We start from the raw sequence: 26,228 nt of genomic DNA on the forward strand, positions 1-26,228 counted from the left end.
TCAGCCCTGCAGCACCATGGCGACACAAGACTTTAAATGAATAGAGGCTAATGGATTGGGAGGGGGGGGTTACAGATAACGGGAGAAGAATTGTGGGATCAAATACACGGTTCAGTGCATCAAACAACAAAAACAATTTTCCTCTCATAATGCTTCTTATAGAAGTCAGGTCACTTAATTACAACCCAAGTATTGTTTATTGTGAGCCCATCTCTCCTTCCTTTTTATTCTGTTGATCTGTCAGTTTCTTCTTACACTTCAGTACTTCTCATTTTGATTTTGTATATTCTTATTTGGAATATGAAACAGAAACAGTGCACAGACTGGTGAATGATGTACTAACAAATTATCAAACACTGTGAAAGTGTGAAAATGGTCTCATTTTTTCAGTTTCATCATGGTCAGATGCACTTTCAGACATCCATACCATTCTGTTATTATCAAAAGAATATAATTAGTACTGAGAATAAATAACTGGTCTTCACAAAATGTTTTAATTATAGAAATTATATAATTGTCAGAGGTTGACATGGTATTTAGAACAATTTCTTTCTTTGCTGAGTTCTCCGGAAAGTGATGCACAAGAACCAAACAAGTCTGGTGACAGACCCGACAAAATCATTTGAGAAATGACACTGAAGTATGTCCCTCTGGCCTTGCTTAAATAAAAACAAGGGTTTCTGTGTTCCTCTTTGTTCAGTCACACAGGAATCATCAAGAGAGATCTTCTCATATCCTGCAAACAATTTATCTGTGGAAATCACTGATTCTATTTGAAGAACTATATCTGGTCTCAGACTTTGTGCCAACACCTCCCCTCTTATTTTCTGGCTGGTCGTGCTCTGAAAGAACTCTCATATTTGTTATGTTGTCAGGAATGCTGGAGATCATCATACCATTTCTCTGGTTATCACTAACATAGAATAGGATTTAATTCTCATTTTTTCACTATTCTGAACTTCATCACATACCCAGTACATATTCATTTCAATTACTGGGGGTATGAAATAAACAAAAAATAACACTTATGCTTCTTTATGCGAGTTGCCTCAATAGGTGAGCACTCTGCAGTAAGTATGTTAATGCACTTACACAATTAGAACTGATAGTCCAATAGAAGCTGCTCCATCTTGCATTTTATTGCTGCTAAACACTACATTCAATGTGAACTATTTTCACAAGAAGTTGTGGGACTGGATGGTGAAATGCATGCTCTCTAGCTCAAACACTGAATGCGCATTAGTGATAAGGATTGGATGAGAGGGCAGAAGACATGGCACGATGCAGTGGCACGCCTCCCAGCACAAGCTGTTTCACTGTGCAGTAATCTGCGTTATATAATCCTGATGGGGCTCTCTGGCACCTTACCCTTCACCTACTGAAAGTGTGAACACATATGGTTTCCTTTCTTCCTGGGTTTGACTGTCGTCTGACATATGTACAGCAGCAAACAGACATACAAGCATTTTATGTAAGAGACATCCAGTTTACAAGTACTCCCGTGTCTGACATTTGCTTGGCATGGAGAAACCCATGTCACCATTCTGAGTAATGCTGAATCATGATATTGGACTAAAGTGGTTAGACTATGCCAGTATCCACGAAGCTCTAGCTCTTCACCCTGCCCTTTCTCTGTGAAATAGCCCGACGCCATCTGTCAGTGCTGGAAAGGCACAGTGGCTTGAAGCAGGTTTTTCCAAACCTTCACACGTGGCTGCCTTTCCCTGTCAGAGACGCTGCTGTGCATGAACCTTTCAGCCATAACCAGCCACTGGGCTAGAAAACTGCCTGAGTCGAGCCAGAGTCTCATTGACACGTATGAAAAAGCTCACTCACTACTATTATTGACTGAGGACATAATCAGATGGTGGACCGTATTTGGCCAGAAAAAGACATTGTAAAACTAAGAAAGTATGATACTGCTTCAGTATAATTAAGTGTTGTTTACTTCATTGACATTTAATTGCCAGATTTCTCTTTAAATATTTCATGCAATTCTGTGCTGCAAATAAACATAGAAAAGTACAGACAATGTCTCCTTATTAGTTATTCATGTTTTCATTTGCTTCATATTCCCCCTCAATCTTTCTGAGCAATGCTGAAAGCCACCCCAAATTACATCCCTGCTATCACTTCAATAGCAGCGGGGAGAAAAGAAGCTCCTTTTCTAAAAAAAAAAGAAAGAAAAGAAAAGGAATAAATGATTAAGTAAATAACATTGGAGCAGCACATGAAAGCTGTCATTTTTCACACAATGGACTTGGTGTATTATACTATGAATCATACTGATGAAGGTTCATGAATCATTTCCTGTGAAATCTAAAATACAAAAACATGCCTCCTTCATTTTTGGGACCTTATCTCTGCTGGCCCTTACTCCAAAGACTCCTTGTGCTGAGCTCACAAATAGGGTGCAAGTCCGCCCAAAAGATACACGATGGTTGTAAGAATACATGATTAAAAATATTCTGCTCAGTTCATCTCCATCCTGCCCAAGATGTGGGGAGCAGGCTCCGCAATCTCATTTCACCCTGGCCAGAGATGGATAAAAGGAACAAAGAGCAAAGGAAAGAAAGTGAAAGACTATACTGATACAGCTGCTGGCATGGCTTCAGGGTCACACACTGGCTGTGACAGCAACCTCTGAGGCTCTTTGATCTCAACCAGGAGGGTGAACAAAGGTAGTTATAGGGCGGCTTGAGATCTAAATTATAGTAACTGTTAAATCATATCACAGGAGAAATGACTGTAAAGTTTCATCTTTCCTTCACTTTAAGTGATGCCATTTATCTGTCAGCAACACTTCCCACTTGCTGCAGATTAACCAGTCTCATAGCGCTTTAAAATAATCCCATGTGCATCTACAAAACATTCTGAATCAATCCTGGCCCGGTATCTCTAATTTGCCAGTAACACAAGGGCATTCTGATTCTAATATAAATTACACAGCAAGATATTTAGCGAGCACTGTAAGTATATATATTTTTATCTGCTTTGAATGAACCTGAACATCTTATCCAACAGTATAATTTAAGGAGGGACCACTTTAGAACAACGCAAGGTCCTTACCTGTTTCCAGCTTTAACGTCATCAGTGAGAGATCAATCTATTCCACTACTCCACCTATCAACCTAACATGCACATTTGTGGGATTGTGGAAGGAAAGTAAAGTATATGAATATCCATCCATCCATTCATCTTCTTGCACTTATCCGAGGTCAGTTCGCGAGGGCAGTAGTTGAAGCAGGGAGGCCCAGAATTTCCTCTCCCTGGCCACTTCCTCTAGCTCATCTGGTAGTCCAAAGGCTTTCCCAGGCCAGCCGAGAGACATCGTTCCTCCAGCGTGTCCTGAGTATACCAAGGGGCTCCTTCCTGTGGGACATGCCCGAAGGAGCTCAGCAGGGATGTGACCAGGAGCCCCCTCACCTGGCTCCTCTTGATGTAGAAGAGCAGCAGCTCAACTCTCAGCCCCTCCCAGATGATCCAGCTTCCCTCCCTATCTCTAAGGGTGAGCACGGACACCCTGCGGAGGAAGCTCATTTCTTATATCCATGATCTTTCGGTCACTACCTGCAGCTTCTGAACATAACTGAGGGTGGGAACGTAGACTGACTGATAAATTGTGAGCTTCAGACCAATGCAGAGTCCGGATCACTGTGGACGCTGCTACAATCCGCCTATCAATCTGCCGCTCCATTTTTCCCTCACTTATGAACAAGACCCTGAGACACTTGAACACCTTTGCAGGATCTGATCCCTGACCCAGAGAGAACTCCTCCCCCTTTACCATCTGAGGACCAGGGTCTTGGATTTGAAGGTGCTGAGTCTCATCCCAGCCACTTCACATTTGGCTATGAAGTGCTCCAGTGAGAGCTGTAGGTCTCGGCCCGATAAAACTAGCAGAACAAATTATCAGCAAAAAGCCGACACTCAATCCCCTTATTAGACATGAATCTGACTTACTGCCAAAAAAATAAATAAAATAGCACAGGATCACGAGGGTCTACTAGAGCCTATCCCATGTCTGGGTGGGAGGTAAACCTTGGACTGATCATGTTATTTGGTAATTGTAAAAGGGATACTCAAGTGCAGGTGCAAGTAGAAGGTGTGGATATTGAAAGAGTTCATGAAAATAAGTTTCTTGGTGTAATAATAGATGATAAAATAAACTGGAAAACTCACTCAAAACATGTACAAAACAAACTATCAAGAAGCATCTCAGTAATCAATAAGGCAAAACATATTCTGTACCACAAATCACTCCACACCCTCTTTTGTTCACTGGTTTTACTATATTTAAATTACTGTGCGGAGGTTTGGGGCAATACTTATAAATGTACATTACAATCACTATCAATGCTGCAAAAACGAGCCATTAAGGATCATTCATAATGCCGGTTACAAGGATCACACAAATTCACTCTTCTTAAAATCCAAAACATTAAAATTTACTGATCTGGTTCACTTTCAAACAGCACAAACTATGTAGAAAGCAAAAAACAACATGCTTCCTGGAAATATTCAAAAAAAGTTTTTTAACAGAGATTATATTAGATTATAATTTGAGAGGGGAGAACAATTTAAAACATCTTTTTGTCAGCACAACACTAAAAACATGTACTATTTCCATATGTGGAATGAAGTTGTGGAACAGTTTGGGTGCGGAGCTCAAGCAATGTCCAAGCATGAGCCAGTATAAACAGCGGTACAAAAAGATGGTTTTCATAGGGTACAGGGAGGATGAAGGGCTTTGACAATCACAAGGTGTTTCCACACATCATTTAGTCACTTGTTTAGTTACATTATTTATTTTCTTTGTTTGTAAATATGTACATATGTAATGTAAATATGTAACTATGTATATTCATGAGGTGTTGGTACACAATACATGCAGTAGTTGTGAATATGTGTTAAGACAGGATATTAAAATCAACTGAGGACTGTAATTACTGAGAAGGGAGAAGGGGTAGGATTAAATAAGCACAAGCTTCTTTTTACTCCTTTTCGGACATGGTAACATTGTTTTATTCAATTTTTTTGTTGTTTTGACTATTTTGACTTGTGTGTTATTTTTATGTTTTCTCATGTTCGGAATAAAGCTTTCATTCATTCATTCATTCATCACCAATCCATCATCCACCCAACCATCCTTTATCTAAAACCATGTATTCCTATATATAACCACTTGAGTCTATTGTCATTAGAAGTACACTCTACCGTCCCTCACCAGGATCCATATAGACAACCAGACACAGTCACAACAAAGGTCAATTTCAAAAAAACTGTTAAAATGTGTTTTTGGACAGTGGTGGGCCTATAGGTGGAAAGTGAATCACTCAGAGAAAACTCATGGAAATTCCATACGGAAAGGCCCTTGAGCTGCGAGGATACAGGTCCCAATAGGATCTACAAGCATTCCACTGCCAGCATCCGCTTCCAGACATCACAGGACACCATCAAGGGTCTTGTGTCCCTCAGGTCAGTTATTTTTGCAGAAATAAAGAGGGCCAATACAGTCTTCAAATGCTGTGGCTGATATATTTAACTTTACCAATACAGAACTGAAATATTTGACCTGAAAACTAGTCTATTCCATTTCATGAGGAACACATACAGAAGTCTAATTGTGTTTTTGTGACAGCGGTTTTAGAAATAGAGCATACCATGCATAACCTAAGAGAGATATGTTCTTATCCGTGTTTAAGCAGTTAAAGGATGCAAAAGGGCTTATATGTTGGGAAAAAAAATTGATGAAAATATGTACAAAATGTATCATTGCGTAAAAAGCTGCTGTCCTCCTTGAGGTAAATCTTTCTCTCCACACCACAGCCTTACATAACCCTGGTCAAAATGAATAGGACATTGCCAATGAGCAGACAAAGCCTAATAAAACAAGGGGCTCTGTGAAAAAAAATTAAAATAAAAAAAAAAAATTGCAGGGTTAAATGTTGGGTTTAATTGCCATCTAGTGGCCAATGCTAACCTTACAAAATAATTATTTAAAAAAAATAAAGATGGATTTATCTGGTTTTAAAGGTGCTTCATTTGGATTCTGATTATTTCTTTTTAAAGATGGAAAAGAGATGAGTAAGCGGTTACTCGTTCTTCATATATCTTAAATGTGTTAAGTTTAATTACTGATGATTGGTGATCTACAGTACCTATCACTTTGTATGTCTTCCATCATTTAGGCTTCACATGTTTATGAAGCCCAACTTTCTCCTAGGAAATAAAATAAAACACACACACACACTCGCCAACCCCACTACCACATGACCCCATGGCACCTGAGCTTCACCACGGACCCCGGGCCCTGAGCACATAAAGTTGGTTACATTTAAGTTGAATAGATGGATTAATGCATGGGGTGATGGATGGACGGATCTCTTATCTTATTATACAGAACTGGTGAGTGCCATGCTATCATTTTTCTTTTTTGACTGACGACATTAACTGAAGAGAACCTAATACATTTGCAACAAGGAAACATGTCTTATAAAATGACTGGTATTTTGTCATTGCTTCATTCACGTGAATTCAGAACTTTGTAATTAATAAATCAAAAATGGTATTTCAAGAATGGACGTTAACACGCAGTAACGCAGTGCTGCCTGAAATTGAGCGTGACACAAACAAGGCGAGTTAAAAAAAATGCTGACAATTTGTATCGTATGACATGACAGAACTTTGTAATTAACAGTGGTGGACAGTAACGGAGTAAATTTACTTGAGTACTGTACTTAAGTACATATCCAGAGGATTTGTACTTTACTTGAGTATTAGATTTCTTTCGTACTTATTACTCTTACTTGAATACTTTTCCAAGACAAATATTTTTACTTTTACTCAAGTAAATTTCTAGGAAGGCTGAAAAGTACTCGTTACTTTCAGGTCTGCTCTTTTTTCTTCTTCCCTAAAATCCTATTGGACACAAGCTGTTTTTGTCAAAGGAGGAGACCTATCCCAGTGCACGCTCTCCACTGGGATGTACGTAAAGAGGAAATATGTCAAGCCTCCTCAAAACGATACCGCCAAAGTAGCCTGCAACAATTAATTTAGAAAAAATATAGTAATTTACTGATGTGGAAAATAAGAAATGTACTCTTACTCTTGCTCTTACTTTTACTTAAAGTAAATTTAAAAGCATTTACTTTTGGATACTTAAGTACCTTTAAAAAAAAGTAGGCCTACTTTTCTACTCTTACTCGAGTAATATCATATAACTCATATATAATAATAGGCACACTGTTACCAACGTGACAAATTCCTATGTGTGTTACACAAATGGCAAATAAAGTAATCTGAATCTGAATCTGAATCTGAATATTTTGACTGAGCTACTTTTACTTGTAACGGAGTAAATTTTGACCAGTAGTATTTGTACTCTTACTCAAGTACTGGGGTCGAGTACTCTGTCCACCTCTGGTAATTAATAAATTAAAAATGGTATTTCAAGAATAGACGTTAACACGCAGTAACGCAGTGCTGCCTGAAATTGAGCGTGACAGAAACAAGGCGAGTAAAAAAATGCTGACAATTTGCATAGTATGAAGAAATTCTCAAGAAAGGGTGGCAGAGCTCAGGTTTCCCACTCAGTGAAGGACACGTGAAGGCAGCACCGGAAGGAGGCGTGGCCAGCGGCCGGAGCTAGATCCTGCTGCTGCATGAGCTCAGCGAGCCCGCCGTCCTCAACCACACATATCACACCAAAAATGTCCGGCAAGAGCTTCCGAGTCAGCGACGGGGACTGGATTTGTCCAGATAAAAAGTAAGAGCACATACCCAAGATGAATCGGTAGCGCCGGGGGTTGAATTTGACAGCATTCAATATTTGCAGATCATGCTATCTGAGGCCTGCAAGGCTTCTGCTAATGTTGACCAGAGACGCGAGCTATGCTTAAGGCTGATTTATGGTTCCGCGTTACAACAACGCAGAGCCTACGCCGTACGGTGCGCGTCGCCGCGTACCTTACGCCGTACCCTACGGCGTAGGCTCTGCGTCGATTTAACGCGGCTTGAGGCTTGAGATTTCAGTTTCGATATCCAAAGTTACTTTTTTAATTCTCAATAAATACAAGAGGAACGTTTACAGTGAGGACACTGGTGGATTTATGTTTTGGGGAGTGTACATCGGTGTTTGTTATTGGGCGCGGGCTGTGAGAGCAGCTGTATTTAACTCTATGGGAGTGTATATGCAACGATGAGGTGATATAATCATAATAATATAAGATATAATATGCAGCCAGAACCATCATGTGTGAACATGAGACAGATGCTGGAGTCGGGCGGTTTAACATGCAAGTCTCACACGGATCGCTTGTAAATTGAGGAGTAGTGTGGCACATGGAAGCGTGGGCTTCACTACACTGGGATGAATACACGAATAATGCAATCATTCAATTCAATTCATATTTATTTCGAGCAATGAACATAACATAAATGACCTGCGTGCAACATAAAATTAAACAAATACCTTTTTATCAGGTTTATCAGGTGCAGGTTCAAAATACAAATTAATTCGTCAACACTCGAAAGGGAGTGGGGAGAAGAAAATTTATTTAATCCCACCCCTGTTTCTCATTAACAATTTGACAGATTTTTTTTTTTAAGGCTTCCTCCTGTCTCAACATTTGAACCAAAAAAAAATGAAAAAAAGACTTATATCAAATTATTAAAAAAAAAAATAAAAAAAAATTCTAAAGTTCACCTCATCTAAATTCACACACATTGTGGCCACGAAATGCAGATGCATTTCATGGCCACAATGCGTGCAAATCCAGGAACAATGTATATAGTAATATTTATAGTTAACCGTTAACTTATATTTATAGTAAACCGTTAACTTATATTTATAATAAATAGCAGCAATGGTAAGAGTAACAATACCAAAAGGTAATGGACATAATGGATATGGACATATAGTTCATACATACACGTCAGTGATGGTAAGAACAACAGTACCAGTAGGTAATGGACAATACAAACTTACTAAATGAGGAACAACAATTACACAGACATTTCAAGACCGAAGTTGATTAAACAAAGTGTTCAGTCATTCATTCAGTCATTTATTTTTTTTTTTTTTAGGTGTGGAAATGTGAACTTCGCTAGAAGAACCAGTTGCAACAGATGTGGCAGAGGTGACATTTTGTACCCTTTTTCTTTTATATTTTATCTCACTATTTGTTCTTTTGTATTGCACCAAATCACCACAACAAATTCCTTGTATGTGTTAAAAAAATACTTTGTAATAAACTTCTTTCTGATTCTGATTAATAGCTGAACCCCACCAAAAATAAAATCTTGCAAGAGTTAAAGGTATTCCTTAAACTGCTTTGCTGAAGCTACTGTTTTGTTTCTGCAGAAAAGACCACAGAGGCAAAGATGATGAAGGCAGGAGGAACGGAAATTGGAAAAACTCTTGCTGAGAAGAGCAGAGGCCTGTTCAGTGCAAATGACTGGCAATGCAAAACGTATGGAGTATTGATTGGTCTTGCTCCTCACAGGGACATGTAGTGGAGAAGTTTACCATGATTGAAAACATAACTCACTATTAAAGATGTGTAAAACGTACTTAAATGGATAAAACCCATTCATCTAAGTTTTTTTCCCTTGTTTTTTTATAAAGATGTGGTAATGTGAACTGGGCTAGAAGATCAGAATGCAACATGTGCAACACACCAAAATATGCCAAGCTTGAAGAAAGAACAGGTAACTCACAGATTTGGGTTTGACAGATTTTGCTGTTTGGTTTAAGTCCAGTTTTTTGATTTCCTTAATTTTTTTTGTCTGACTGCTTTAGGATATGGTGGAGGTTTCAATGAAAGGGAGAATGTGGAATATATTGAAAGGGAGGAATCTGATGGTGAATATGATGAGGTGAGTACCATCCGACTGGAAACTTTCATTTCCCAAATTGTGACCGCAGCTTTGCACTGGCAAGAGGCTGATTCACATGGATGTTTGTTTCCCCTGCAATTGTCAGTTTGGTAGGAAAAAGAAAAAATATCGTCGGAAGACCTCCTCATCTTCCTCAAAAGAGAGTGAAAAGAAGGTAGTAGTGCCAAAACCTAAAGTTGAAGCTGCGGCAGAGGGGGGGGAGGAAGAAGAGGAGGAGGAGGAAGAAGAGGGTGACCTATCCAAATACAAACTGGATGTAAGATCAGTGATTGGAGTTGGAAATTCACATGCATCTTAATGTCTCCCCAAAAATAAAATGTTTAAAACCACTTCACCAGGATGATGACGATGAAGAAGATGAAGACGGGGATCTGTCTAAGTACGACCTGGGTGCCAGCGATGAGGAGGAACAGGCCGCTAAGAAAAAGGGCAGCCACTCTGGCTCGTCCCGCTCCTCCGTGCGCTCCTCCAGCTCCAGCTCTCGGTCCAGGTCCAGGTAAAATGGTGCAGGTCAAGGGTAACTCCGGGCAAAATGTCAGTATCAGCTCAATTTTCCTTCTGACATAATATATCAGTTTTTGTTTTGTTCTTTTGTCATGTTTTATCTATTACGATTTTTTTTTTTTTTCCATTCTGCTATTTATAAACTTCATGTCTGAATTCAGTGATCTCTCTCGTTGCATTTTGAATTTTCATTGACTCAAGATAGAAGGAATACTTTATGCATATTGTAGTTTGGCTGTTAAAATGCTTGAGATTGTATTTTTTATTCTTGAGTTCACTATGCATTTCTGGACTCTTGCACCATTCCTATTTAGTGTTGTGATGTGTTTTGATTTTGAGGACTTTGTCCCCAGTTTGACACGAGTAGATTTCCTTTACTGATCCTTGATCGTGGAAGTCTGGTTAATTTTATACCTGTGCGTTGGTATAGAAACTGTTTAGATATCAGTTGTGCTGTGATTAGAAAAAGTACTGGAAAAGTTTTGTTTTTCTGTCTGTCTTTCAGGTCCCGCTCTGGAAGCTCTTCCAGTTCCAGATCCGAATCTGGCTCGCGGTCTCGCTCCAGGTGAATGAGGTTACATGCACTCTCTCCCTCTAGAGAGTGTGTGTAAGGGGCAATCCTATTCCTAAAATCACACTTTTACCAGACACTGCAGAATTTTTTCAGTTGATGCCGGTTTCATTATGCCTGAGAGTGTAAATGGTACAAATATTTAACAGCTTGATTGCGTTTTACCTCTACTACTACGGTTAAAACGTCCAGATAGAGATCTGGGGTATTTATCACGCCTCTCTCAGGAGTCATACCTGCTTAACCCAGGGGGGTAATTTATCATTTTCTAGACTCAAAAGTGGAAACTTGCTCAGTCATCAATGCAGCATCTTTCTCAATGACATTAATCCATCATAAGGGTTTTTGTTGTTTGTTTTTTAAGCAGGGAAGCCTGATAAATACCCACACTAGTAAGACCATGTGTTGATTTTACTGACCTTAGTGCTTGGTTTATTCCTCCAAAAGATCCAGCTCCAGGTCTGGAAAGGGCTCCTCTCCCCGGAAGAGGTCCCGTTCACCCTCCTCCTCACCCGAGAGGAGACAGAAGCGCAGTCGCTCCAGGTCCTCATCTGGAGGGAGAAAACGGAGGCGTTCTAGATCACGTTCGTCCGAAAGGTTTGGGTTTCTGTGGAATACCACACTGGCACTGATTATTACAGCCATCTGTCGGCTCGCTTATTGGATTTAAGATTTACATACTTATGTTCACACCTCTGCCATGATGTTTTTTTTGTTTGTTGCTTTTTGTTTTTTTTCCTGGTGACCTTGTTTCATGTAGTCATACTATGCTAACAAGTGAGTCCGCTGATCTTGTCATTCTTCCCATGATGTTTGTGTGATTTCAGGGGCCGAGACCATTCGTCTGGATCGTCGCATTCTGGCTCCAGTTCAAAAAAGAAATAACTTTCTTATAGCCTTGAAACCAACAAAAGGAATCTGAACCGGAAATGCATGTTGTGTTTGCAAAGAAAACAACCACATCCCTTCAGTATGCTGTTCATGATCATAAAATCTCCAAAGTCTTAACTTCCCTCGAGACAGACGGGTGACATGACTCCATCCTGTCCTCCGTGTTAAAACCACATACATCCCAAGTGTTCGTAACTGTAGGTGTCCGATTAACAAATGTTTGGTCCTAAAAGAAAATCAGATGAACTCTGTGGAGCTTGTATCAGTTTTTCGATCCAATCTGCTTGATCTTGCCTCAGCAGAACATTTAGTTTGTGGGCTGAAATGTTCGGAAATTGGAGCAAAGTCTATTTTTTAAATCTTATGTTATTTTTCTCATGAAAACAAAACAAAAAGCATCTTACTACTTAAAATTAATTTAGAATAGCTGAGATTTAGCTACAAGTTTTGGCCTTTTTTCTTCGATTATGTTTTCAAGGTAAGTATTTTAATTTTGGATGTTTTAATTGAATGCAGTAAGTTCAACACTGATTTAGGATAAAGTGTACTTTATTTACACAGTTGTGGCCTATTTTGAAACCTTTGTAACAAATTATCTTTTTTGACATTCATCAAACTTTTTTTTTTCTTTTTTTTGCTCCAGTTTAGTGTGGCAAGAAAGGCTAAAGATAATGTGACAATACATTTTTTTTAATTGGTAACATCTACAATGTACACGTGTAAATAAAATCCTTTCAACATTGCTTTTTTGTAATAATTTGAATTTACAAGTGGTGAGGGTTTGAGTCTATAAAGCGGGAATGATGTGCTTTAATAAAAATTGCAATAAGCCCGCAAATGTTTTTTTTAAAAGAAGTTTCTTAAGTTTGAAGCTCTAACACAACTGCTTGAATTTTGAAGAGCAAGTGATGGTCTGAAGGTAAAAAAATGTGTGTTGATGTTTGTAGTTCTATGAATTATATTGAGGTTATGCATTTAAGATGAGATTCTGCAGCAAAGCAAATGCCTTTTCTCCCTGACTCAGGTTTGTGGTAAATAACAAATTCACATTTGTTGGATATCTTTACAGTATATCTTTTTTTTTTAATTATTTATAAAATTAAACCAGATTTGCAGTTACACTGTTTGTATACACACACACACACGAATAGAATGGCTGCTCTATTGTCATTCACAACATGGATCAAAAATGTACACTAGAATAACATTTCAGTACATAAGCACACCATTGGACTTGATATAGAAGTTAAAATGATGAAAATGTCTATACAACAGAACTACAGGATTAGATGTGATATATTGCACTGCAAAAAAATTAGTAAACACACTTCAGTAGGTTACTTATTAACGAATGAGGGTATTAATGCAAGTCCTTTGCTGTTGAAGTTGTCAAGTATTTATTTTTTTATACTAAAAAATAACGTAAATCTTTAAAGACTATTTGGTTGCAATCTGAACTAAAATCTCAGTTTTATTAGCAGTTATATGCAATTATCCTTTCACTTTTAAACTCATTTAGTTTAGTTATTTAAAATAGGTGAAGCTATCCTGTAACTTGGCATGTATTGACTGCCTGTTGGGTTTCTGCAGCCGCCTATAATACAGCTGTGCTGCTCGGTCACTTGCATTTCCCCTCATGGCCAGCAGATGGCAGTAGGTCCAACAGAGTGGAGCAGGACCTTATCACAGGCTGGTTTAATAGAACCTTTACCTGAAAGTTATTCTCTATAAATTAACGTAATTAACCCTTACATTTACTCGTCTCTGTTATTTAACAATATAATGTGTTTAGGAAGACGGAGTGAAATTGTGAATAAAAGTTCACTATAGCATTTTTATCGTACCAGAAGTCCAGCTGATCCGTTTAGGGGGGAATAAAATTGAAAGAAAACGTGGCCATCATAATAAAAGACGTACATATTTTTAGTTGAACCAGATTTTCTTAAGTGTGAGTTCCTCAATGATAGACAGCCCTCACCTGAAGCAATCATGCCTTTCTCAGTCCCCCATGTTCTGATTTCTCATTTTTTCTACATGCCCAATGGCTGTTTCGTTACTTTCTCCACCTGCAACGTGCATGACATTGTTATTACTCAATGTCGTCCAGTGAGGTAATGTTCTAAGTTTTCGAGTTAATCAGTATGTTGTTGATCTGAATGAGGAGCGCTGAATATTTGGTTCCATTCCTCTCAGTTGCTGCAACCTCCTAGTGGTCCTCACTCCTGGTCCCCGAGAGTCGCTGTCCTGCATGTGTTTGATGTTTCCCTGCATCAACACACCTGATTCTAATTAGTGGTCATCACCAATCTTTCCTCCAGGTCTGCACAGTTCTGTTGGTGACACAGTCATCTGTATCAGGGTTTACTGGAGCAGGGAAACATCACAATCATGCAGGACAGCGGCTCTCGAGGACCAGGAGTGAGGACCACTGCCTTGTAGGCTGAATTAAATCGTAGCCAAATAAACTGTGTTAACTACGAGAAGAACATTTACAAGTATTTCCCTACACTAATACAAATATTGTGCTTGATCTACTTAAAAAAAAAATTAGTCAACTTTTTGCATGAGATTATTATGTAGATCAAGAAAGACTAGTCTTTGTATCTAAATCACATTTTGCAAGTTAATTGTGTTAAGTTTACTTTATTTATCAAAAGTAAGTGGACTTTACTTGCAAATGAATTTTGTACATACTAAAAACGAAGTAGTTTATACAAAGACTACCCATATGGAAAAGATATATATACATTTTATAAAGTTTTTGTCTCTTTTATCTGCAACTTGTAAGTTAGACATAAGACAGTCAAACCAGATATAAGATCCTTAGTAAAGTTGTACAATATGAAACTTGTATGATTTGGGGACTTATAAGAACAGTAGGCTATATAATAGTAATTCTACATACAATATCCTTAGTAGATATGCGTAATATCAATTTATATGAACTGGACAACTATCAGTGAAAACTAAAGTCTTATATAGTCTTATATCAAGAAAGACTATAGTCTTTCTTGATCTACAAAAAAAATCTCATGCGAAAAAGTTGCCTTCATTTTTTTAAAGTAGATCAAGCAAGATATTTTTTTACTGTGGTGTTCTACTTTAACGAAATAAAGCATGTTTCATCTAAACGTTGGTCAATCTGCCCAATAGATTAAAATTGTTAGAGGAAAAGTAAATATGTTGTTTTGTGTAAATGAAAAGATTGCCTGGGATTACATAAATATTGCTTGTTAAGGAAAAAATGCACAATGTCTTGTTTTGAACAAACAAAACTAGATGTATTCGTGTAAAGCAACAAACTTCATTTTTAATTGTTAATATCACAGATTTAAATATGTTATATTTACATGCGCGTAGATTTATTTTGTTTCAGTGTATGTCATGTTGTAGGATGTTAATGTGAAACACAGTCGGCAGCACGCCTCCCCGTGACGCTGCGTCGTCCCTCCTCCAGCGCGTGCAAGACTTTTACGCACCGCATTCATTTGGAGAGCTTGGGAGCGCGAGGTGATGCTGGGCGGATATTCGTGGTAAATGAGCTCACTCTTGCCAAAAGAATGACCATAGACAACTGCAACTCTCCACAGGGCGTGAAAACCAACGTCGAAGAGATGCTGGGCTCCAACGTCTCCAAAACATTGTGCGAAAGCAATAGCACCAAGAACTCCAGCTGTGGAAATGTATCTGTGGGATTCCCAATAGCCATGATGGTCACCGGCATGGTCGGAAACTCTTTAGCTCTTATTATGGTGTGCATATCTTACAGAAAGAAGGAAAATAAAAGGAAAAAGTCTTTCTTGCTTTGCATCGGATCACTGGCGTTGACTGACCTGTTCGGGCAACTTTTGACCAGTCCCATTGTGATATCAGTTTACCGGGCTGGGCTGGACTGGGAGCGCATCGACTCATCCGGGCAGCTGTGCGCTTTTTTTGGCGTATGCATGACAACTTTCGGCCTGTACGCTCTTTTTTTGTCCAGTGCCATGGCGATAGAAAGAGCCTTGGCCATCACAAACCCGCACTGGTACTCGAACCACATGAAGACCAGCGTGACAAAGCAAACCCTGGCCGTGATCTGGTGTCTGGTGCTGCTGTTCGCGCTGCTGCCCATCGCGGGCGTGGGGAAGTACACGCTGCAGTGGCCCGGCACCTGGTGCTTCATCAGCACCGGGGACACACAATTCCCAGGAAATATGTTTTTCGCCACCACCTTTGCTGTTCTTGGAATTTTCTCGCTGCTTGTGACACTCTCCTGCAATGTAATGACCATCCGGGGGTTGATCATCCGGTGTAAAACAAAGTCTGGCACGTCTCAGTCCTCAAAGCAGTGGGAGCGTCTGACCACGGAGACCGTCATCCAGCTGTTAGGGATCATGTGCGTCCTGCTCATATGCTGGTCTCCTCTGCTGGTACGTTTGTTTGACAAATGATCAGCCTGCACTTGTCTCACAGAATTTCATTTCATTTCATTTCATTTATTCCATTCATGGTATATCTTCTTAACAATGTTGTACAAAATTCCAAGAAGTACACATTATCACCATGAAAGAAAAGGAGCAGGAAGAAGAAAACTTATGATACCTGTTACTCTCTGTTAATACCATTACGTTAACTTGCTGAACACCAATCTATCTATACATATATAAACAAGAAAACAAACAAAAATACTACTCTTCTATCTATTTTTTTCTCTTTCTCCTTCTTCTTTTTTGTAGGCACGTATCTTTTCTTTTTTAAACATTTTCTTAAGCTGACACAAACTTGTGCAACTTTTCAGTTCCTTGCTTTGTCTATGCCATAATTTTACACCTGTAACAGAAATACACATTTGTTTTATTTTTAGCCTTGCAAAAGTATGTTTGAAATCAAATTTAAGTCTGTTATCCTCATCCTCCAATCTGAACAAATTTTGTAACTGTTCTGGTAATAAATAAAAAAAAATGCAGTGTGGAATAAAACCCACACTGCAAAAAACAAAAAATCTTACCAGGAATATTTGTCTTATTTCTAGTTAAAATGTCTCATTTTTAGTCAAAAAATCTCATTACACTTAAAACAAGAGTCATTACTAGAAAAATAACTTATTTGACAATTTTCACCTGTTTCAAGTACATTTTCACTTGAAATAAATAGGAAAATCTGCCAGTGGGAAAAGATGTATCTTCTCATTACAAGCAAAAAAATCTTGTTCCACTGGCAGATTTTTCTACTTATTTTATGTGAAAATCTACTTGAAACAGGTGAAAATTGTGTTTTTTTCCAGTGATGACTCTTGTTTTAAGTGTAATGAGATTTTGTTTTTACTAAAAATGAGACATTTTAACTAGAAATAAGACAAATATTCTTGTTAAGATTTTGAGTTTTTGCAGTGCAAAGCAGCAGTATATCTCACTCAGGATGATAAAGGTGTTTTAATGATGCAAAATAACTTCATATCAACGTCATCATCATGTCATTCAATGCTGCTGCCAGCTTGCACTTAGGGGCAATTAGCTTAGAGATCCATGCCACATGTTAGAGAATCATTACAAGAATTTTAATAGAAACTATAAATACACTGCAAAAACTCAAAATCTTAATAAGAATATTTGTCTTATATATTTGTATTTATATTTGTATTTGTATTTGTATTTGTATTAATATTTGTCTGATTTTTAGTTTAAAAAAATCTCATTACACTTAAAACAAGACCCATCACTGGAAAAAACAACAATTTTAATCTGTTTCAAGTAGATTTTCACTTAAAATAAGTAGAAAAATCTGCCAGTGGAACAAGATGTTTTTGCTTGTAATGAGAAGATAAATCTTATTTCAAGTGAAAATTTACTTGAAACAGGTGAAAATTGTCAAATAAGTTATTTTTCTGGTAATGACTCGTTTTAAGTGTAATGAGATTTTTTGACTAAAAATGAGACATTTTAACTAGAAATAAGACAAATATTCCTGGTAAGATTGTGAGTTTTTGCAGTGTTAGAGCTCCATGCCACATGTTAGAGAGTCCTTACTAGAATTTTAATAGGACCCATAAATATGAAGGCTGCCTCATTCTGCTGATCATTTGATACCAGATGGTTTCTGTATTACAGCATGCTAAACAATAACCATTGAAGAGAAAATCAGAACCTAACATCCTCCTATAGCCTTTCAGGTTAATTGTATTTCTGTTCAAACACTCCCTCCAGGTGTTGATGCTGACGATGATCTCCAGCCGGGTGTCCTCCCATGAGTGTAATCCAGCATCCCCAACCTCCAATCAAACGTCCAGCCGGGATCTAGACTGTAACTTCTTTCTCACAGCCATACGTCTGGCCTCCCTCAATCAGATTCTGGACCCGTGGGTCTATCTGCTCCTCAGGGAGATCCTCCTTCGCAAGTTTTGCATTGTGGCTAATGCCGTCTCCAACTGCTCCACAGAAGATCAGAAAGAGAGCCAGACAGCACTGGATGCTCTTAACAAGCAGAATCAAGAAAGAAAGAACCTATACCAATCCCAAAATAATTAAGCCACCCTTTGACAGTAATTATGTCATGACTGGAGGAGGAAGGCTTTCAAAAATATGAAAATGTCTGGAAGTGGAAATAAAAATGGAAAAAGGAACGGATTACCCCCTACATGAGAACTTCGTAAAACGGGATACATCCAAGTCTGCTTCATGCATTTGTTTTGATTAAAACACATTCCATTGAAAGTCACTAAACCAGCATGTGGATGCATGACCGTGTCATCTATCGCGTTTGGCTGCTGTGTGGCCGCCAGGAACTCTCTCACTGACAGTTTTGATAACAAGTTGTGCCAGACTCAAGATCTGAATGTGGGTGACTGCAAACTGACAAGTGGTGCATCTCATGATCATTGCTTTTAATAACTTGAAGCCATAAGCTAAGTAAATGGGACTTTTTTGGTGAATGTTTGAATATTGGGGGGTGGGGGGGGCTCTTGACTTTACTTGTAAATATTCTTGCCTTCCTCCCGCAGCCCTGAACAGGATAAATTGGGTATAGAAAATGAATGAATGATGGATATCGTTGCCGTGTCTCACAGGAAGCATTTACAAAATTTGTTTATAAAAGAATGAGTGACAACTCAGAAGAAAAATAGGAAGATATATGTATTCTAAACTGGAGCCAGTTGTTGATTATGTGGTTATTTATTAGTGTCTGTAATATGAATTTTGTGCAGATTTTGATGACGCTATATCACTGGGTGTCACTTGTAAATTACTAAACCTTGTAAATTTCTAACAGTAGTGTACTGCATGTGGCGCTCTTCGGCATGAAGCCAGGACTATACAATGTGAAGCTTTTAGTTTGTTACAAGTTTTCTTGCAGAACGTGAAATGCACTCGAACATTGTTGTGTTCTCAACAAATAGCTTTCTCTGCTATTTTTATTTGGAAATATCAGCAAAGCCACTATTATTAAAGAGTGACAGTGTGCAGGAAAGGATCGTAGATTAGTGGTGAAAAGTGGAAAACTGTGGCTGTCAAAGTGTGTTAAAAGAAAACATGCCAACAGTATACTAACATCACCAGCTTAAAAAAAACTACTTATGAGGATTTTTTTAAACATGTTCATTTATAAAATTACAATAAAATCAGGGCTGTTTTATCAGAAAACTGTTGAAATAAAGATGCTTATGTTCATATGGCTACAAGATAGAAAGCACAGAAGATTAAAAAGCATTTGAAACTGATAATACAACTTCACATTGTGCTTTAATGATGTAAGATGGTCATACTGTAAGAGAGTTGTAAGTATAAGTATAGGCCGTCTCATCAGCCAGGTTCAGTCAGAAACATCAAGACACCTTCTTTTTCTTGTCTTTTACCCTCGCCTCAGTCATTTGGTCTGTCATTTGACTCAATAAAACATACATTTTGAGTGAAACTGTGTTAACAGCTTGACCAGGACCTGGCACTGTGGATCAACAGTTCAGCTGAAAGTTGGTACAATGTCAATTAAAGCATTAGATATCTTTACAGCTTTACATGTTTTAGTATGTGCCACATGTTTCACTGCTGTTACAAGTGAAATGATTTTTCCGGTTTCTTCGCCTGTTGCTTCTGGGTTGATCAGGAACTGTGGAGCGTGTGCACAGTGCCTCGGCCATTATGGGTCCAAAACACACTTACATGTTATGAAAGAATTTTGAACACTCGTTCATGTCTGCGGACAACTTTGATGAAATGTTTTGGTCCACTTCAGATGTTGACTACTGTATATGCCATATTAATTCCATAGATGCATGTTTTTTGTCTGTCTTGGAAGAATATGATTTTAAATTGTTTTTTTTTCTCCACCCAACTTATATGTATTTTAAAGTCTGGTTTTAGTCTGACTAGCAGAACGTGATCTAAAGGCACGGACGACTGTGAAATGTGTATTAAGTTTTAATGTATGCACACTTTGATATCCTTTTAGTTTATTTTGAAGTTAATTTCCTCAGATACATCGAGAATCTTTTAGCATATCACAATTTTTCCTTGTTTCAGCTAAATTTCCTCCTTGTGATCCCAGTACAGTTCCTAAATAGAACCTTTAACATGCAAAGTGTTTGCATTCTCAGTTAAAATGAATGTCTGTTTTAATTAGATGCTTTGCTCTTAGTGACATCTTTTTAAACGGAAATAATTGATGACCATAGATTGTACACAATGGTGTATTTCTTTTAAGCTACTGTAAATCTGCACTTTCTGTTTCTGCACACTGTAAATATTTTAATCAAGCCTCTGGGGGCATACATGACATAACGTCAAGTATTCTTCAGGTTAAGGGACAATTTTTCCTCACATCTAAAGCTATAACTGCTTTCTCAGCACATCAGCCCACCAGATTAGGTTAATGTGTGCCATCTGCCGTGCCTGGTCTTGACATTGCCTCCTAGCTGCTAGAAAACAGCTCGCGATAACGACCCCATCGGAAATTGTCTCTGAAAGCCACGTGAAAGATTAACATTTTCTGTTTCCCTGTTTCTGTTCTGCCAGCAGAGATGGAGCAGATGTCAGCCTTATCTTGTATCAACTGTGTTGCTTGTTGGCTCTAGTGGTCCACTTAAAAGATCAATCCTGTTTGATGAAAAACATAAAAACAAGTGTCTAAGGAAACACAATTACATTTGTCTTTTGTTACCACCAGTAACTAGTTGATGTTATTCCTGTTGAATCTGGAGCTCTTTGCCAACTAAGGGTAACCAAAAAAAATCTTTTTTCATCAGCAAGAAATCTATTTCACCAGCAAAGTAGTCACACAGATGCAAGCGGTTCTTACATCAATGAATAATGAAACTAATCAATCTTGAGGTTGTGCATTAAGAACATTTATCGTGTGCATATGTCCATGTTGTTCAGCAGGTAATTTCAATTTAAACGGCCCACTCTATGGTTTAATGTTTGCATTTAAAGCAATTAAGACCTGCACTTACAAGAAGCCAGGGGATATGGGTCAGTCAGTTTAGACTCAAATTTGCATTAAGTTATATTTTTTCAGTCCTCTGAGACTTCTTGCTCCTCAACAGAGGATTTTCATCTGTAGGGCACCACAACCAATGCAGTGGAAGCAAAACAGAATATAAGTGATTAATTCAAACATAATATATTCCTTAATGGAGCCAGCACATTTCCAGGAAGCATTTTCTGTTGTTGTATAGTAGCTGCAGTATGAATTATGAATGCTTGTTTGATTCAGGAGCCCTACACAGTAAAGCAAGGTGCAAATATCAGCAACTTAACCATATCGATCCACAAGGCGAAGCCTTCAAAGGCAATAATGGTTAATGCTTGCCTTCATTAAGAAGTGACACAAACACGGTGTTGCATAACAGGATCATTAAATGAAAAGTGAGCCTTTTCAAGAATCAAACCTTGATTGTGAGGCCTGTTAAGTCTGGTTCGCTGATGCGCTGAACTAATTTACGTCTGGATCAGACCGTTCCAGCTGGGAATTATACACAAGAGCCTTGCACCAGGATTGTTTGGAGAGTGCAATTACATAATGAAAGTATGAGCTCGACAGAAACCAGAAATGCCAGCCGCCTCCCTCTCGCTCTCTGAAGTCACTAATGCATGGAAGTGATTTGAATGATTGCCTCGTGAACTTGATGTCTTGAGATTTCTGGATAAGAGGAGAATGACAGAGGAAAGATTGCTTTTTTTGATACTTTGCTGTTGACCTTGAACACAGTTTCAACTAGTTTCTACCAGTTAACCAGTCTAGAAACATACAAGACATATTTTTTGGATAATATTAGTCACTTTTTTTAAATATCTCATAGTGCCATTTTTAATATTGATTGTTTCCCTGCAACAAAAATAACATGACCTTTACCCTTTATCAGTCCAAATAATCTCTTTCATAGTTATCTTGAGAACGTCGTCCACTGCTTTTTAAGTAAAGATCTTGGTTCGATACGATCACACGCTGTAAATGTTAGACTGTCACACTCGTTTTTCAAGATCTTTTCTGTCTCTTTATTTTGTTTCCATAACCCCAACCAGATCTTATGAAAATTGCTTCTGTTTTCGTTTTTTTTCCTTCGCAGGTCTGAGAAGTAAAATGTGTCACTGGACAGTTTTAAGATTTCCACAAATCTCTCACTCTCTAAGTGTTTTTTAAATGAGGCTTTAAGTCTTAATGGGTGAAGAGATGAGATTCCGACAAACATGATAAGTGTCAGGAGTTGTCTACTGTTCACTATAGCCGCTGACTCTTCGCTGACATTTTTTAAGCTTCCGTGATTCAACTATCACCAAAAAATTGTTGAAATACTTCCTTTTCAAAAACTGATTTGCCAGTGAGGATATGTAAAAGAAACAATGTTAGATAAGATAAACAGGTCGGGCAAAGGAGTCTATAGAGAGTAAAAACAACCCTTACTGTAGGTCTGTCATTAGTAGTGTAAACCTTCATTTCGGATCAAAACAATGTGACTTGAAGCAGTTTTAAGTTTGAATAAGATATGTTTTTGTGGCAAAATAGCAAATAATGGTAGTGCTGGTTGCAATATCAATATAAATTGGTATTTTAAGCCTCTGACAAGACTGATAGTGTGGATAGGCTCCCGGTGGATAAATCAAAATCATTTTAACTTTCTATGTGCACAAGATTTGTATAAAAAGTATTATTTGTACAGGCATTTCCTTCTGTTCTCTGCTATCTTGTCATAAGTTTGTAGATGGCCACCAAGGTTCTGCAAGTGACTGTTTTTCACAAGATGCAAAAAGGAACAGCGTTAATGAACTCCACTTCTGAAAAGAATAAATCTAAGAAGTGATCCATTTCCAGAAGAGGCCTTTTGCATAATAGTGCCTTGCGTGACATCTGTAATCTATTTGTACAGATATAAGAAGACAGCAATAGGAAAGAGATGTCAAGTGAGACACTGAATATATAAGCAGTCCTTTTAAACACTTTCTGTACACTCACAAAGTTGAAATTACCTCGGTTTATCAGTTGGGAAACCTATCTCCATTACTAGCTTAAAATAGCATTTTATTCTGATATAGGTTAAATGGCTCCAGCCCAAACATTAAACACACACATACTCCATACTCTAATTAAAGTTTATATTCCTTATATCTAAAAATAGACTTAGGGTTGTTTTAGCTCCCTAAAGTTCCTTTGAGGATACCAGGATCATATGGACGGAAACTCAAGCTCAAGTTCCTCCTCTTAATGCAAAAAAGAAAGGCTCAGATGTATATCTTATCTTTTGCTAACCTGATGCCTCTGCTTTTGAAAACAAGATTTCTGAAAGTGCTTCAAATTCTTAAAAAACGTCTGAGACACGATTCTCAGACGAGGGCTACCTACACTCTCACGGGGCAGCTGCTTCTGTATTTTTTGCTCTCCGCTGAGGAATTCTGTAAACATCAAAACCTTTTGTGTTTTGTTCCTCAGATATTTAACAATATATTTCATAGTTGAGTTTACGTAACAGGTTTCTGGTTTGAAAACAGAATGATCTGCCTGCCGGGCAGCGTGTACTATTGGCCCATGCCGTCTTTGCCGTCTGTTTCAGTTTAGTACGCAGTCCTCTGTTGAGTCAGTCTGTGGCAGCGTTCTTGGCTTCTGTAAGTGACAAGCTGAAATTGTGCTAATTTTCGTAATTAAATATTTATCTTCACTTTTGTAGTCATTAATGGCTGGTAAAAGCAGATAAAAGCCACGGGCTTCCTAAATGAGGTCATGTCTAAACAGAGCAATGAATTTAGCAAAGACAGTGAAAATGTGGCCGACTACGAAGACTTATAAAGTATGTCCAGTTTTAGTACGACAAGGGATCTTTGTTGAAGGTGTCTTTATCCAAGCTCTGTCGACTTCTTGAGTAGAAATTCCTAAAACCCAATAAATGTACAGGAAAACCAAATTTAGCCAAATAAACTCTTGAACATCCCTTTCAAACAATTCAATTTCAATGTAAAAAAACAAATGGCAAAGGTGTGATTGTATGCTGGTGTTTGTGTACAGCGATGTTACTCTTTTATTTTATTTCTAACCTTAGGCAATGTGTTTCTCATGGGCCAATAACCAGATCTGTATGAATACTTACAAGATTTCTTTGTATGTTGCAGTTTACAAATGATTGTATAGTGAATTTAGAGCAAGTTTATAGTGGCTACTTAAAATATTTGCAATATTAACTGACAAAATGTCTCATGTTATAGAAAATAAAATTGTTAAGTGACATTTTTGTGTTTAAACAGATCCTGTTTTGTGCTGTGCTCCTTGTGTTAAGACATGCATGAACATTCAAGCCTGTCAAGAATATCCTTATGATATAAAAACTTTAAGAGATTGAAAGTGAGATCAGCTTTACCTTATCAATTCTTGGTTGGACCACTTTTTGCCCTCAGAGTTGGCTCAGATTTATCAAAGTGCTGAAAATAGGTTTTAGAGCTTTTGCTTCAAGTGGCTAAAGTAAGAATTACATAGACGTAGCAGATCTGTAGTAAGAACCATCACTGGGTGATGAAAAGAAGAAATCCTAACGATGATGTATTGATTTGAGAGGAGGTGACCACGGGTCATTTGAGGAGAGTGAACTCAGTGTTTTCTTCAAGAATCCATCCAAGTTGACATGCGCTATAGTATATGGCAGCTTACCCCTCTGAAAGAAGCCAATAGAAGATGAATAATCTGCAGTCATGTGGAGATGTACAACGTCAGCAACGGTACCCGAGGAGGTGTTGGCACTTACTGGTATTTAATGCTGAATCGTCACAAAGGCATTTAAAGGGTGCCAAGAAATACCCCACTATCACACACACACACACACACACACACACACACACACACACACACACACACACACACACACACACACCACCAACAGAAAGCAGAAGTGTTGATATTGGGGAGGATTGAGCTTTGAGTTTCATATTAATGTAGCTTTAAAAATCAAGACTCAGACTGATTGGTCAGCCCCTCTTCATGATTTAGCTTGAACCATTTTGCTTAAACCCCAGAGGAAGTCGTATGTAAGATGTTTAGAAACATTTCAAACAGTTGGAGCAGGCGTCACATTTATGGAGACTCCACTCTTCATGCTGCCATCCCAGGTTTGAGTCCCTTTTCTGAGTATCATCTCCCATTTCACGATTTTTAATAAAGACCACTCAAGCCACAATCAGCCACTTATTTAGCTGATCTTGAATGTCATGACTGGAATTATGTGACGCTAAAAAAAACCTAATTTCTCTACCCTTGAGCAGGATTTTGATCTGTTGATCCTTGGCTGTATCAGGGTGTAATTTAGCCTCAAAAGGGTTTGAAAATTGACGCATAAAGTTCAATATACCTTCTATCGCCTTCAGTGTCATCTGTAACTAATTTAGAAGCTTAACTTAAATCAATCATGAACTGTCTACTGATCGAGTCTCCTTGCACACCGTGAAGTCATTTTATTGCTGAGTAAGGGCACTGTCTGCATCTGATAATTTAGCGGGCCCATTAAAGGCTTGAGTGCCCTATTACTCTCAGCAGTTAAGCTCAATAGACTTAATATCGTATCAGGAAAATATAGGCAGAGACAACTTGGGTGACATTGTGACATTTTTATTATTATTTACATACTTGCTCAATAAAATGCTGAAAACCGAAGAAAAATATTTAACAGCTTTTCTTTTTTTTTCAACTTACATAAGTGAGAGGTGATTTTGAATATTTTTCCTGTTTAGAATGATTCTTTTTTTGCTGTGAAATGAATGGTTTCTGTTTGAATGTAACATTATTTGCTTGGGTATTATCATATAAGAGTTCAGTTGTCATTCTGTTATCCTCTGCAAAACATGATAGATTTAATAGGAATAAAAGGGGAAAATCGTGCAGTGTATGGTCTTACAGGATTTCGGCTACTACTGCT

At 38.1% G+C, this 26,228-nt stretch overlaps 2 protein-coding genes across 3 annotated transcripts; both read left to right on the plus strand.

The window, feature by feature from the left end:
* The first annotated feature begins 7,630 nt into the window (after positions 1-7,630).
* Positions 7,631-12,609, plus strand: zranb2 (zinc finger, RAN-binding domain containing 2). Of its 2 annotated transcripts, XM_061738432.1 has the most exons (10): positions 7,631-7,768; positions 9,088-9,140; positions 9,365-9,473; positions 9,629-9,711; positions 9,803-9,879; positions 9,986-10,156; positions 10,239-10,396; positions 10,910-10,969; positions 11,423-11,572; positions 11,803-12,609. In XM_061738432.1, the coding sequence occupies exons 1-10, from the start codon at positions 7,665-7,667 to the stop codon at positions 11,858-11,860; spliced, it is 1,023 nt and encodes a 340-aa protein (XP_061594416.1). In that variant the 5' UTR covers positions 7,631-7,664; the 3' UTR covers positions 11,861-12,609. The 2 variants fall into 2 exon arrangements, with proteins under 2 accessions (XP_061594416.1, XP_061594415.1); XM_061738431.1 differs by having other exon boundaries at positions 11,423-12,609.
* Positions 12,610-15,340: 2,731 nt separating this feature from the next.
* On the plus strand, positions 15,341-22,230 carry ptger3 (prostaglandin E receptor 3 (subtype EP3)). The gene is made up of 2 exons (XM_061738433.1): positions 15,341-16,278; positions 18,052-22,230. The coding sequence occupies exons 1-2, from the start codon at positions 15,427-15,429 to the stop codon at positions 18,370-18,372; spliced, it is 1,173 nt and encodes a 390-aa protein (XP_061594417.1). The 5' UTR covers positions 15,341-15,426; the 3' UTR covers positions 18,373-22,230.
* The last annotated feature ends 3,998 nt before the right edge of the window (positions 22,231-26,228 follow it).

The sequence above is a fragment of the Cololabis saira genome, chromosome 13 (genome assembly GCF_033807715.1).
Source record: "Cololabis saira isolate AMF1-May2022 chromosome 13, fColSai1.1, whole genome shotgun sequence".
In the NCBI taxonomy this organism is placed as follows: domain Eukaryota; kingdom Metazoa; phylum Chordata; class Actinopteri; order Beloniformes; family Belonidae; genus Cololabis; species Cololabis saira.